Here is a 16190-nt window from a genome sequence, read left to right as displayed (position 1 = left end):
GAAACTAATTACTTGGGTTTGAAAGGGGGGGGGGGTACTTTGTTGCCAAAGACATAACAGTGTGAAAAGATGATAAATAAATGAATAACAAGCAATTGATGACTGATTGGTTATATTGTTTGTATTGAGATGTGGGCTGTTTGTGAAGGTACCACTGAGCTCTGACTAGTGATCAGCTTTCGTGCCACATTAACAGTGGGGTAAAGTAACTAAGTACATTTATTCAAGTACTGTACTTAAGTACACTTTTGAGGATTTTTTTACTTGGCAAATGTTGTACTTTTACTCCACTGCAATTATTTGAAAACTTTAGTTACTAGTTACTTTGTAGATTTTTATTATCATTACAAAACATGCATTACCCACTTCAGCCAGCTATTTGAAAATAGCCGAACTACAAGTCGAGCTTGTACATTTGCTATTTTCAAATTATTTTTATACATTCAGAAACTTGTGAAATGGGGCATTCTGCAATATGAGTACTTTTACTTTCAGTACTATAAGTATATTTTAATGTGAATACTTTTGTACTTTTAGTCAAGCAAATTTTTGAATACCAGACTTGTATTTGTAAGGGCGCGCTCCCACCGCACTTTTATTTTGCCTCTGGGGCGGAATTTGCCAATGCTTTGTCAATGCAAATGCGTGGATTCATGGTGCGGATGTTTTCCAAGAGATTCCGCCCCAGAGGTAAAATAAAAGTGCGGTGGGAGCGCGCCCGGCGGCGCCCTACCAAAGTATTTCAACATTGTTGCCACTTTTACTTAAGTACAAAACGTGAGTACTTCTTCCACCACTTGCACAGTGACATTAGTGCATTCTCTCCATTCACTACACTAATCTCTCTGGTCTGGTTCAATCAACGGTCAGCAAGATTAAAGTCGGAAGTGCCATCTTCCTGCAGAGGGCAGTAAAGTCCCAAGTCTATCATTCTAACCAACCGGAGGAGGAGAGCAGAGAGCAGGCACTGAACTGAAAGTCCTGCATGAGTTCACCATAGCTCAATGGAGTTCACCTTCACATAAATAGTTTGGCCCCCCAAAAAATATCAAGGCTGATTTTGGTGACCCGGCTTGTTGGCACAATGAATGGATCAATGCACTCTCTCTCTAAGGTGGTGGACATCAAACTAACGCGAGGACCCGCAGGTAAGAAGAATTCAGCTACCTAAGCTATTCGTACAACCAAGTTAGCTGACGAGCTAATTGCGTAGCACATTGACCAACGCTAATATGCCTCTGTAGCCACACTAATGGCTAAAAGCCAAGTGGTTTGCGAAGTAAAAGAACAGATTAATTAATGTAAACGTTTTGGTTTATTTTATGGGATTGGAAGTGCCAAGAGGGCTACATTGTGGCTATTAACAATCTATGAGTTGAGCTCTTTATACTGCCACCTAAGCATTTCTGTGAGTATTGCTAGGCCAAATAGTGTCAAAGTTTACTCCTAATCCAACGGAGCAGTTAGATGTTATTTGCTCCTTCTTATTAACTGGAGCAATTGGGATCAGTTTCTCTTTTAGCTTACGGTTATCATGCACTGAGTCAAGAATTGTAAGACCTGGATAATGGATATTGTGCAATGTTTTATGGTCTGAATGATGTGGTCACTGGTCATGGTCGGTTTGGATACACACACACCCTGTATATAAGAGTATTGTGGTGGAATTATTCAGTCGACAGTTTGTACTTTGATCCTCAGAGATAAATACAACACGATGAATCAGCAACTGCTGCCTCAGTAAATGAGAATCTATGTCTTCTGCATGCAATACTTTAACTCAACATCACTGTCTATTTCTCTTTTCCTATCTCAGGGCTGGGGTTCAATATTGTTGGGGGTTTGGACCAGCCATATACTCTAAATGACAGTGGCATATATGTGTCCAAAATTAAAGAGAATGGAGCTGCTGCACTGGACGGAAGACTCAGAGAGGGAGACAAGATTCTAGCGGTAAACTTTTTAACAGCTATCATCAAGAATGGGGAGTAATGGGCCGCACCAAGCACTATAACTATAAAGATATTGTAACTATAAAAAATCGTTATAGCTGCTAGAGTTCACACCAGAACTATGACGACAGTTATCGTTATAGTGCTTGGTGTGTTGTGCCCTAGATTCGTTTTTTCCCACACCAATGCTCCTTTTGAGCAATGTCCTGCTTCACACTTATACAGTTACACTGATTCACATCTGGGAGCTGCCCAGTACAACCACAGTCTCTGAGCAGCAGACTGCTCCAGCTCCAACAGTGGGAATTGAGCGATGGGAGAGTGTTGCACTGTTGCTCACTGACTTGCCTGCCAAGATTTCACCTGCAGGCCCGGGGGATCGAACCGTGAAACTTCCAGGCACAACCACACCCCAAATGTGATTCTTTTCAAAGACCAATGGCCGTATATGTGGCTTCCACTGATACTTCCCCTTGTGGCACTGTAATAAGATGCTTTGAAACGGGATAGAAAGAGCACACACTGAGTGGCTTCTGTGGCATTCCATTGCTTTAACATTGGTAAATTAATAACTCAATTCAATGAAGAATGGTGTTTTTCTTCTTTTTTTGCGGTGTGTAGATAAATGGAATCACGCTAGAGGAACGGACTCATGCTGCTGCAGTGGAGGTGTTCCGGTCAGCAGGGGAGGACGTGGAGCTTCGTGTTCTGCAGAAGGTAGGTTTGATCCCTGATAACAATACATTTTATGAATTGTTATCTCTTCTTCATGTAAAGTTATTTATGTACCTTTGTGTCTTTTAGTCTTCTTTGCTCTCAAATGGACCCCTACCATCACAGCCAGAGAGTGAATCTTCTGCCTCTTCTTTTGGAATACTGGCTGTATGTGGAGCTATAGCAGTCGTCGCCTTCCTTTACATGCGGTTCCAGCCACAACTTAGGAGGCACTTTTAAGGATGTGATGTCAATAGATATTTTTTTAAGACCAAAAAACTTTTGCTGAAGGCCAAAGAATGAAGAGGGATCAAACTTACAAAAACAGTAGCATTATAAGGGGTTGAGATCACAGACAAGTTGTGTGCATGTGTTATGTGATAATCCTAGCTGCCTATCCCTCCATGTATGCAAAACCTTGCTTTCTTATCACAGAGAATATACTTTAATGTATAATTATTAACTATGTGACTGTATAAAGAAGGATGTACATTTCACATTTTCCCAGAGCTGTGCTCTGAACAGGCAGCGCTGAATGGAGATGCCATCCGTTTATTTCAAACTTGATATGCAGCTGAATAGTGGTATATTTTCTATGGGTTGAGTCAGGCTCTCACCCATGCTTCTGGAAACTGAAAGACAGTGTTGTGTTCAGTCCCTCTCTACGTTCATGACTGAATGGAAGATCTGTTTGAATGAGAAGTTGAACGCACTGCAATTTCTGTGTTTTGAGGTCCAGGTTTGCATGATGAGGCATGATTATCATTCTGCTTTATTGCACAGCGTTGTTGAAGAAATTATACTGTAATACTGACACATGACAAATTACATAGTTTTTCATAATGGTGGTACCAAGTGCCTTTTCAGCTATTCCAAGCCCCATATTTCTTTTTTTCTTTGGTTGAAGTTGCTCCTTGTCATATTCAGAATGAAAAGCCATTGAGCATTTCTCTGAATTTGTTTGCTTGTCTGTTATCAGCCCTGTTCCAGCTACACTAATGAATCCAAAGTGCATATGTATGTTTAATCAAAAAATGGAATTGCCATAATGAGAACTGCTTTGATTGTGTGTGGTTAGTTATCACAGTCACTGAGGATGTTTGTTGACCAGTAAACATATGTGGGCCAAACAGAGTAGTCCACGCTTTGGCTTTTGGCTACATTTTAAAATGTTACCCAGTTTGGGGCTTTTGTTAACATGATTACAGTAAGTTTGTTGTATACTATTATAAAGGGAAGTCGGTTATTCACTTGGTGAAATGTTAAGGCCAAATGTCAAAGAACTAACCGCTTAATATCAAGTCATTTTGAGCCACTCCATTGCAAATGAGGGGATGTCTGGAACAAATAGTCAATTATGTTCTGAATATAAGATGTTTTGCACTAACCAAAATCACTAACTCTTCCAAAAAAATGCCATAGATTAATTGGTTGAGTGCTGCATGTACTTGCCCAGGCCATGTTTTTCATCAATCTGCAAAATTGCTGTCATGATGTAAATGTATAATGTTCTTTGCAGAGTTCACATGTAAATGCAGTCCATGTCACTTTGCTCACTGGCATTGTGAATACTTATTCAAAGAAGAATTATCAGAACTAAATTATGCAAATACTATGTGTTTGATGTCCAAGCACTTATTAAAGTATTCATGTTGAATATGCCTGCTTGTGCTGCAATTCATTAACTTTAATTTATTTTGTCCCTATCTTTTTATTAACAGATTGGCTACATTTATTTTGTTCTCACCGAAATAAATAGTTCTCCAGGTCTTATATCAATTAATTAATTTGCTTTTATTACCTGAGGATTATGTTAATTTAAGATTGAAGTAGTTGTGTACTATTAGTTAAACAAGGATATTTGTGATAATAGCGGTCTACCTGATGACAGCCCCACCCCCTTCCAACCCCACCTCTCCATCATCTGTTGGAGGATGCTGTCTGCCTCCCAGGCAGCTATGATGTAATCCAATGCTTCATTCTTTCAGAGAGGGAGGGAGGGGGCGGGAGGCACTGTTGGCGAGAATAGCACGATTGTGGTGGAGCGATGGAAGAGTCGAACACGTTTTAAATACGTTTTTAGGAAACGAATCGAGAGGATCCAGAGTTGAACAAACTGCTTGTTGCGAGAACTTGAGACAGAGGGAATGGAAATAATGTCGCGGAGTCGTGTACTAAAACAACTGGATGCGGGCCACAACACTAGTCCAGTCCGGAGATGCTAGTGAACTTGGCTTGGTCAATGATGATCCTGGTTCAGACCTATATCCCATATCTAGACTGTTTGCAACAATAACATCTTCCGTCTAAAATGGCTCGTATTCAGTTGGTCCACTCTCATCGCCTTTTCACCCCAGTGGACGTGGACGCCCATGAGAGTAAAGTGATCATATCGGTGAAAGCCGCCTCGTCTCCGCTCGAGATTCAAACACTTGTGGGCCTATAATGTCCCCTTTTTGGATCAAGTTTTTAATTGCTGTTCTTTTGTGATTCGACGTTTCATCGCTGTATACGACATTTTCGAGGGCTTATAGTTATAGCTATAAAATAGGCCTGGCAACACCGCCCCCCCCTGCCTGGACAGATCTCTCACATTTTTCCTGGAAACGAGAAGATGGGCTGCGTTCAGTGCTGCAACTCGCTGGCCTTTGCTGGGATTGGAGTTTTCTGATCGCCTTTTACAACTAGCACAGCCAAAAATGGTTCTTTGACATCTTGCTAGTCGTTGTCTTTTCTACCTCCAGATTTGCTGGCTTTTGCATTTATTACACCACAAAAAAAAGAAACTATTCCAAGTTGCTCTCCTAGAGGGGGAATCGGCAGCTTCTATCCCAACCAAGTGCTCGTTTCATTCCTCAGGATCCTGATGTCCATTCCTTCTGTCACAGAGGAGTCTGGGGTGCGACAACCTTAACGTCGAGGGTGGGACGTTTGCCTTTCCTTCTCAGGATTAAACCATGGCCAATGAACCTGTCATCCTTAACGTGTATGATATGGTAAGCAGTGGTGTAAAGTAACTAAGTACATTTACTCAAGTACTGTACTTAAGTACAATTTTGAGGTGTTTTTTTTTTACTTTACGGAGTATTTCCAATTCCAGTACTTTTACTTGTACTCCACTACATCCCAGGCAAATATTGTACTTTTACTCCACTTCAATTATTTGAAAACTTTAGTTACTAGTTAGTTTGTAGATCTTGATCATTATTACAAAACATGCATTAACCACTTCAGCCCTATATACATTTTGGCCATAGGCAATCTACAAGCTCACAATGCATTGCGATGCTAGGCATTGTGAGCTTGTAGATCGGCTAATTTCAAAAGATTTTAATACATTTCATACATCTGAAAACATGTGAAATGGGACTTTCTGCATAATGAGTAGGCTACTTTCGGTATTTTAAGTACATTTTGATACCAACACTTCAGTAGCCTACATTTTAATTCTGGACTTATACTTGTAACAGAGTATTTCTACATTGTAGTATTGATACTTTTATTTAAGTAAAAAATCTGAGTACCACCATCAAAGTAAGGCGTTATCCTGTGCTAAATTCTTTTTGGTTATATACTCACATGAGGTGATGCCATGGACTAAAACATTCCACACATCTGCACAGTTAGAAATGTGTAACTAACATTTAGTTACAGAGTAGCCAACAATCACAAGGTGAACACACATGTCAGCTAGCATAGTCTCCTGTTTGTGTTTAGACGCCTGTTTACAGTTATTTTATTTTTTATAAGTGCTCTGTAGGTCAGGACACACATAGTTTGATTTGTATGATTTCACACAAAGGAGTATGTACTGAGCTTTATATGTGTGTGTCCTAAATAATGTGTGTGATTACTGTGATTTGATTTGATTCTCTCTGAAGCAACCCATGCCAAAAATGTATTCACATATTGTAGTCACATTGGTGAAAAGTATTTCACAAAGTAGTATAGGGTAGGCTATGGTCAACAACAAATTGCACGTGTGGATCACTGTCACATCTTTCCAACTCTAAATGAATGCCTTCTGCACTAACAGGTTAAGTAGTATAGAGGACGAGGTTGGATTGCTTATGTCTGACATCAGTTGTGACAGATAATAGTCTGCATATTCTGAGTTCCAAGTGAAGCTCCATATGCTCTTCCTGCCCACTGTCTCCTTGTAGACAGGGCATTGTGTTAGTGTAGCTAGCACAAGTCTCCTACGGCCGCTTGACCTCTGTCACTGTGCAGGGTGCTCTCATCTTGTCTCACATGCACGATTCACAATACACAGAGACACCGACCAGCAAGCCAGGGACAAGGGTCATCATTCAGTCGTGTACCCACTGCTTGTGTTTCACATGGGAACATGCTGTAGATTAGAACATCACCCCATGAGAAACATACACAATGTATTGCTCTAAATGCACAGACTAATGACCGAAAGTTGCTCTGACTGATAAAGACACAGATGAAAAGAATACATTGAAAATGAGATTTTCAGTGTCTGGAAAACAAGTGGAACCATACAGACTGACTGGATTTTTAAAGCATTATAGGGAGCTTGTTCTTGGTTGAGAAAATCCTTCAAAAGTCCATATCTTTATCTTTCAGAGATTTGATAAAAGTCAGGTAATACTGACTTTTTTGCTCCTGAATCAATATGTGGTCTTTTGAAAATGGACTTTGTTTTCTGCTTGCTTGCACCTTTACACTGAGGAAATGCATCAAGCAATTCTGCTTGCATTTTTGTTTTGCTCAACACAATTTATTTCACGATTGAGCTCATACGATATACCTGTGTAAATGTGCACATACAGCAGTACACACATAGCAGTGTTTTACACAGTGCATTACCCTAAACCTCAACTGAGATTTAAAATCAGCTAGTAATACTACATTTTTTAGGATGACTAGCTTAAAATTGCATGCTTGTACACATACAAGTCAAGTACACTCATACACCCATGCTGGCAGGAGCAATTGTGAACACTGTGCTGTGTCTCCTTGATATCTTCAAGCCACCTCATATGGAAGCTGGCTATAGTGAATATTGCGACCAGAGAACAGAACAGGAACAGGATCATGTGAGGGCAGCAAGTGACATAAGTGTGTCAGTAGGCCAAATTTTTGGGTCCAATGTGGCTCTAGATTACCAATGTTTTAACCGATTTTTGGTAGATTTGATTAATGTTTATAATTGAGAACATTTAAATGATAAGCAAATAAACAAAAATAAACGCAATAAAATTAATTATATAAACTTCAATATATGAAAATAACATTTAACTTTAATAAACAAGGAAACAAGGAAATATAAAATACACAGAGACATACATAAAAATAAAATCAATAATAAATACATTCATACAACTTGTTGGATAACTAAAATAGCAATTATAGGAACCTGTTAGAATTCAACTAATTGATAGTCAATAGTTTATGGAGGACATCAAGTTATCAATGGAGCCAATCGGTAACCCATAAATGTCCTCAAAGATGTAATCAAAGAAGTCAAATAATGGACGATATATCAGCCAAGCCGATAACGGCCAGGCTCTACCCAAGAATTACACTGAAGGACTGACAGAGAATGACTTTTGTGGAGCTGGAAACATGAGGAGGTGATCATCCTGAATGTGAAATCAATGTGAGTGAGTGCTAGATGTGTGCAGTGGGGCATGGCATATCTGCATAGGCCCCAGGACCGCATGGATCATTACAGTGATGTTGCTGTGAAACATGCCTTCACCAAGATAAGAGGGATGGGGCACAAAGCATAGTTGGTATAGGCCAAAGAGCAACTGGAAAATATGAATAATAGTGTCAGGAATTAGATGCCAGTGCTATCAGAGGGGTACATTTGTATTTGATTGGTAGCTTGTCAGCATTTGAGTCATCTTGTCTTTTTAATGGTTCATTTGTTCTTGTGACAGTGCTTTGCGCAGTGATATAGAAGAAACATTTTATGTGAGAAGTTTTATGTAGGGGCCTTATCATTTCCTTCTTCATTAATTAAAAAACATCAGTATGATTGACAGCTTGTTATTTCATTCAGACTAACAGGTACAGTACGTGTTACTGTATGATAAACACCCTTCGACTTTCATGTTCTCTTTTGCTTTATTAAATAATTTTAAAAGTAACTCAGGCTAATGCTTATTCCATTCATATTCCAGGGGTTCACTAAAATCAGCTTAACTAGAAGCCTTTTGTCAGACGTGAGCCATTGGGGTGAAGCCAATGACAGGCAAACCAGAAAACCTTGTTGATAGAGAGGTGGAGATGTGCTTTTATTGTATCAGAGCCAGGAAACTTGTTCTATTATTAATAGGGGACAGCTGGGGGGTATGTGGATAGCTTTGAACACATTTCCTCAGGGTTGTCTACAAGGGTGCAGGACGTTTAGTGGGGGTTGGGGATTGTAGGGCCGTGTTACAGTACCATATGCATCACCAATATCCTGTGTGCAACTGAACTTGCTCCACTTGGAGAAAGAGTTGCCCCTTTTTTGTGAATATCCTGTTTTTTTTTCTTTTATTATGTTATTTATTTTGTCTTTATACTTGTCATGTGGGGTCAGAAGGGCTGTGTTTGTGTTACTACCATTGCATCACCAATTTTGTCTACATTTAAAGAACAGGTGCTCACTTGTTCTGCTTGGAGAAAAAAGTAGCATTTGTTTTGTAATTTGTCATTAACAGGGAGATGAACAGAAATGCTTTTAGGCAGAGACTGGAAATTGTGTGGTAAAAGATTTATGAGTGGGCAGGAAGTTATAGATATTGATTTGTCTCTTGTCAAGTGTAATTTATTCGGCTATTAGGCTACACAATCTGTAAGGTATTATCCCTTTCAGTTTTCAATATTCAAATAAACATGTTTTTCGTTGTAATTACACACACCACAGTACTTTGAGCTGGCCCCTCGTTCTTTTGCTGAATCAATTTTCTTTTGAGGAATGGTTCATATTTTGGGAATCGTTTGCTCTAACCCTCATTCTCTCCTTTTCACCAGAATACTTCACAGACCTTTGCATTGTGCATCATACTTTGGCCATAAACATACTATTCACCCTTGAATGATTTATTTTCCCTCATTCTCTCCCCTTTTCCAGTACTGGATAAACGAGTATACCTCCAATCTGGGAATTGGAGTCTTCCACTCAGGCATAGAGATTTATGGCAGAGGTAAGATGGAGGGTCCTTATGTGTACAAAATCTGATTATAGGTTCGCAAAGCACATTCACAGCAGGCCTAAGTCAGACCTCTCTATCATGTCTGAGCTCAGGATACACACAGGCGCATGCACACACACACACACACACACACACACACACACACACACACACACACACACACACACACACACACACACACACACACACAGACACACAGACACACAGACACACACACACACACACACACACACACACACACACACACACACACACACACAGATTAACTCTAGTCTAGTTATAGGATGTGGAATAAAATATTCTCATCACATCCAGGGGATTGACTCATCACTGGGGGGGGGGGGGGGGGGGGGGGGGGGGGCATGTGTGTGTCTGTGTCAGTGTAATCTCTCAAGAACAGATTCTGCTCTGCGTTTGAATCTGTCGGGGGGGTGTTCGTCATATCGCGTACGCACTGGCCTACAAGTGGGCGTGCCTTCAGATCAGGAAGCAGGCCGCGCTTTACCCAATCAAATGTAGTGGCCGGGATTTACGTGTGTACCGATCCTTCCCCACTAGAAACAAACCAAAACTAATTTAACAATAGCGTCCTCGGAGCAGACAAAACCACGGACAGATATTCACATTTTAACTCGCTCTTTCATCATAGAAACAAGTGGGCTAATAACCAAAACGATCCATGTTCTCTGGGAGAAGTGGTGTTAGTGTTCCGTGTAGAAATATTGTTAGTGGGAATGAAAACATAGTCGCACCACCGGAAGTGAAAGGCTGAAGGCAGACCAAAACCCCGGTTTCCTTGCGCACGTGTGCTACGTCGACTTCCTCCCAGAGCTAAGTAAAATAGTAAAGCAGAGGGCGCTGTTTTTCCTTTTTTATTTGGCGATGGGTTCCCAGATTGGTGTCAGTGTGTGAGAAACAGAAAGAAACAGTGCTGTATGTTTCTATCTATAATTGTACACCAACTATTTTCCTTGCAGCTCATTATATAGTTGTAAATACAGAGAAGAAAGAACTATAATTAGCCTGGGTTAACGATATAAGAGCTGTGTGGCAATGTTTCATTAGCTTTTCCTCTTTAATTACAATAGCTGAGTGCTTTCATTTTGAGTGTTAACCTGTATTTTGCATTTTCATCCTTTTCTAATGTAGAATTTGCATATGGGGGACATCCATACCCATTCAGTGGCATCTTTGAAATAAACCCTGGGAATGCTACTGAACTAGGAGAGACTTTCAAATTCAAGTGAGTTCTTACCGTTTCCTTTGTACTGCAGAATCAGCTTTATTGTCTCATCACAGGTTTACAGAAGTAAAAAAAAAAGTGGGTGAAATTTGTTTTTGTGCAAGTTCTATCGTTTTGTTATTTCCATAGAAAGGGAAGAAGAAGGGGGGTGCAAGGGGGAAGAGAGATCAATCAAAGAAACAAACAAATTATCTACGTATTTACTGTACACATAGTACTTGAGGTAAGATATAATGGGGCATGAGCACAGCAGCAGATGTATACTGAACATGATATACTACTATACTGTAGAGAAGTTAAGATCAGGATTTCTCCCCCAGTATTTACATGTAAACCCCAATAAATATAACCACAGTGTTTATAAATCATGTTTTGATTATGGCAAAGTAGAAGAAAACATTTTAGCTCTGTAAATTGCAATACAAATGTGAAACTTTTACCCACTTTTACCCACCAATGCATACAATCACAGAGAACTCTGGCCTACTGATAACAGAATATCTCTGTGTTTTAACAGGGAGGCCATAGCCTACTGATAATAACTGAATGTATCTGTGTTGTAACAGGGAGGCCATAGCCTACTGATAACTGAATGTATCTGTGTTGTAACAGGGAGGCCATAGCCTACTGATAACTGAACGTATCTGTGTTTTAACAGGGAGGCCATAGCTTTGGGTACCACAGACTTCACAGAGGAAGACATAGACAAAATCATGGAGGAACTGGGCAAAGAGTTCAAGGGCAACGCATACCATCTAATGCACAAGAACTGCAATCATTTCTCCTCCTCGCTGTCTGAGGTCTGTCTTAACCACTTGAAACTTAGCGTCCCTATTCTATAGTAGAAAGTAAGAAAGAAAGATAGTTAGATAGATATATAGATCCATCCATCCATCCATCCATCCTCTGGGGTAAATTCAGACGCCTGTCTTTTTGTCTCCGCCAGGCCGAAGGCGTGGCCGAGTCTATGTTTTGCCCTTGTCCGTCCGTCCGTCCACCTGTCTGTGAACAGCTAATCTCAGGCACCGTTGGCCCAGTCAAAGTGAAACTGTGCACACACACTCCCTTGATGCCAGAGCAGAACCTCTGCCCCACATTTCTCAGATCGGCCTGTTACAGCGCCACCAGGAGGCCGATTTTTGCAACAGATTTTGTCCAAACATCACGCAAATCAGTACACATGTTTCCCCATTTTCTATCTTTTGACATTTACCTTAAAATTAAATAAATAACTGAACACCTTTTTTAAAGCGCTTTGTTGAAAGGCTTCACATTTGAATTAAAAATAACCCTGACCTTTGCTAGCACCCGGTTAGTAAATGCACTTCTTTGTCCTTTTCTGATGTCATTTATCTTTTGTTTTGTTTGTTTTAGCTGCTGTGTGGACGGGAGATCCCACGCTGGGTGAACCGCCTGGCATACTTCAGCTCCTGCATTCCTTTCCTGCAGAGTTGCCTGCCCAAGGAGTGGCTGACTCCAGCAGCCCTCCAGAGCCACATAAGCCTCGGCCTACACAAAGATGAGCAGGTTGAGTCCAGCGATGAGGACCCTTCCTCGCCTTTGGGGGCAGCAGCGGCCGGCTCAGGCTCCTCTCACAGCTGTCGGCACACCCGGGTCTGAGCCAGTCAGCGAGTCCAAACAGCACCTGAACACACTGACCTCTTGACCTGCTTGGTCACTGCCGTTAGTTGCCACAGTGGCATTTGCGGGCTTGAACAACAACCTGACCTCATACTGTTTGAGCTCTGAGTGAAGAGGCAGGAGAAAGATGTTTTTCTTTTCTCGACAGAGCTGCTGATGGAGACTTCATGTGTCCCATACTTTGGGAAGTGATTGACAGGTTGATGGGGGCACATTTAGACCAACTGGGTCCTGAACTGTGACGCATGGCTCCGACTTGGCAAGAGTTACTTGCAGGTCTGAAGTTTGTAGTTAAGTATTATTGTGACTTTGAAACCTTTGTCAGCCTTCTTCCCCGCCCTGCCTCCAGAGCTGCTTTTGTAGAATAGATAGATAACTGAGACTACTGATAGTGATGTTACCAGGAACAGCTAACCTGCTAAAATTTCAACAAGTACTTGTTCAGATGACCTCTATGTGGCCTTCAGTTGATATTGTCAAATCTGTATCCCTTGTGTGGAGCTTTAGTTGTTTACTTTGGCCATTTTTAGAGGGTTAGGGGAAGAGATGGGATTTTCTTGAGTCCATTTGAACTTGTGAAATTGTTGCACGTTGAAGACATTTTGCATAACTATTAACAATCCAGACTAAGTTGAATCTCCACACTTCTGAAAACATTGTTCAGTTTTTTTGCCACCTTTTCATTACCTTGATCTAAACTGTGACCTCTTTTGAAAATGAAAACTGGACCATAGCTTCCTAAGTAATGTCCCACTCACTCTGTCATAGATGATCAAATATTTTTATTTCACCTTAAAGCACAGTCATTATTTGTAAACTTTACCAGACCCAGTGCTAGAAACCAGAGAACCAACCAGCTCCACTGACAATGAATAAGACATTGATGTTGTGCACTATTACAATATTTGTCTAACTTTTCTATTCAAGTGATCTTTATACTGTATTATAGTGCTGTAACTTTCAAGCCAAGAAATGTACCCGTATCCCCAGAATATGATCCTGGGTGAGCACTGTCAGAGTCACTTTTACCATCTTTAACAGTTCATCATCAGTAGAGCTGTTTGGCACATCACCTTATTGGGAGGTGGTTTACTCTTCTGTCTTGTTTTTACCTATGGGAGACAGGGTTGTGTATGCACCAATAGAGACTGAGCTGCCTTAGGCTACAAGAATGACATCAGCACTGCCCTTTAAATGACATTACTAATACTCCCTGTGCTCATTGCTCATATTTATGCACCTGCCTTAAGCCTCATTTATGCTTAGTCGTTTGATGGTGTCACAGTACAACACACGACAAAGTATAAATTAGAGTTTAGAATCCGCTGAAACATAGTGTATAAACATTGAATAGGTCTTGATAAAAGAAAAACAGTACTTATGTCCTTGCTTATGTGTCTTGAGGGTAGGTTTATCACAGTGAAAATGAGTTCACAGGGAGAAAAACAGTACAGGTAAAATGGGATGACATGTTATTTGAAACCTTACACATTGTATTTGTGGATTATTTTACCATTTATTATACTTGACCCCCCCCCCCCCCCCCCCCCCCCACTCTCTATTTCAATTCATGTCTCCGTGTGGCTTCAGTGAGTACTGAAAATGTGTGGCACATAGCAATAGCCTATGTGTTACTTAAATCTCATTACTTTCACCAGATCTCAAGACATGTTCCTGTTGCTGTGCATCCCTTTCTCAGGAAGGATATCACGTGACCTGTGGTTGTGTTAAAAGTGCACTGTTTCATTTTTGAATTGAATACTTTATTAATAGTTTGAAAAAAAAAGGTAGGGTGGTACAGATTTATACAAAATAATGCTAAAGGGATAACCCAGATAAGCCCTCAGGGCTGGTTTCCATTAAGGTCCTGTGTATTCAATTCATCGGTCACAGTCACCTTATTTGACCTAATTTCCATTTGTTATTTTGTGTTTTTATTATTTTGTGTTTGAAATGGGTTGTTATATGTTGATCAGTATTCATGCTCAAATTCTTTGCCACTTTCTACAGAAGACCAGATGTTTTTTTTCTATTGCATCGTGTCAATCTTTACCTTGTATCTCATTTTCCAAACCTAAGACAGTTTCAAGAAGGATACAGTATTAGAATAAACAAACAAAAATAATGAAATGTTCGCCTCACATTGTGTACCCTTGTGTATTTTGATCAAGAATATGTGTTGCCTATAGGCAACACATCGTTTGCAGCCATACACACAGCAGCACTTGTGTGTATGGCTGCAAACGAATACCAAAACACTCGCCCCAAAACACAGCGACCTCGGAACGGTATTCCTACTGAACTATGCCTAAACGGTTAAACCTAACCCTATTCCTAAACGTAACCTCGGTAAAATGGTGCCAACCCCTAGCTTTATTCCTGAACTTAACGTCAGTAAAACTATGCCTAACCATAAACGTATTTCTAACCTTATCCTCAGTAAAAAAAAAAAAACTACAAGAATACAAGAACCGCTTTTTCGAGCTGCCCGCGAAAGAAAAGTGGGGGTGAGCGCGTTTTGGGGGGAGTTTTCGGGTTACCGTTGCAAACACCATAACCAAGATGGCACATCGACAAACATAGCATTAACGCCTAAATTTTCAGTTCAATTATAACATAGCCTACACTTGAAGTCGAGGGTTGTTGTTTGATTGATTGATGTATTTTATTTAGTGAGACATGATAAACAGTAGGCTACATTGAAGTACAATTCACAATACAAGGTCTACTAAATGTGATAATTAAAGCACTGAGATTGTTTAAAATGAGATCTCCAGGCACACAAATCATGATGACAAATAAGAGACAGACAGATATACACTACAATACAGAAAGTCATACAATCGGCTTACAGGTTACTGGTATGAAAAATAAGAGATATGTTACAGGTGCTAATCGTTGCTTAATTTCATGATGTGTATTTGTCAATGGGGAATACAAGTATTTGGCACATAGGTGAAACCGGAAGAAAAATAAAACATTTGGGTGAAACCAAACACGAAACTGAATTTACAAGTTAAATTCAGGGTTGCCAAAACTGTCTTGCATAGCACGCGTTTTGCCATATAGCCTATATATAAAAAAGAAGAGCATTTTCTTTGTTACCTTCATAATTACATTTCACATGTATTTATTTTCATTGTTGCGCTTCTAATTGTTACATTCAATTTAACTGAGAGAAACAAGCATCCGGGTCTATGTTTTTTTATTTTTAAATATACAACTTTGTTATATTTTTGAAACATTTGAACAACGCAAATCTTGTATGGGGGAGGTCACAATTTATTTTCAGATGTAGGTCTGCGGACAAATACATATTAATCTGGTGGTCCTTGACATGAAAATGTCTAAGAACCACTGGTTTAACAACATTAGGAAACAAGCCTAGCCCTAGAATGTCTGTGATCTTACATACATTTCATGAAATGTATGTAAGATCACAATGTATGTAAGATCACAGAG

At 40.1% G+C, this 16190-nt stretch overlaps 1 protein-coding gene across 1 annotated transcript; it reads left to right on the top strand.

Moving 5' to 3' along the window:
- Positions 1–963: 963 nt before the first annotated feature.
- LOC311035798 (deubiquitinase DESI2-like) lies at positions 964–14807 on the top strand. The gene is made up of 7 exons (XM_084044253.1): positions 964–1148; positions 1817–1953; positions 2574–2669; positions 9763–9835; positions 10994–11087; positions 11746–11887; positions 12462–14807. The coding sequence occupies exons 1-7, from the start codon at positions 1085–1087 to the stop codon at positions 12705–12707; spliced, it is 852 nt and encodes a 283-aa protein (XP_083900379.1). The 5' UTR covers positions 964–1084; the 3' UTR covers positions 12708–14807.
- The last annotated feature ends 1383 nt before the right edge of the window (positions 14808–16190 follow it).

Source organism: Gymnoscopelus microlampas (genome assembly GCF_963454915.1).
Source record: "Gymnoscopelus microlampas genome assembly, chromosome: 20".
Taxonomy (NCBI): domain Eukaryota; kingdom Metazoa; phylum Chordata; class Actinopteri; order Myctophiformes; family Myctophidae; genus Gymnoscopelus; species Gymnoscopelus microlampas.
This window is presented reverse-complemented; position numbering and strand designations above follow the sequence as displayed.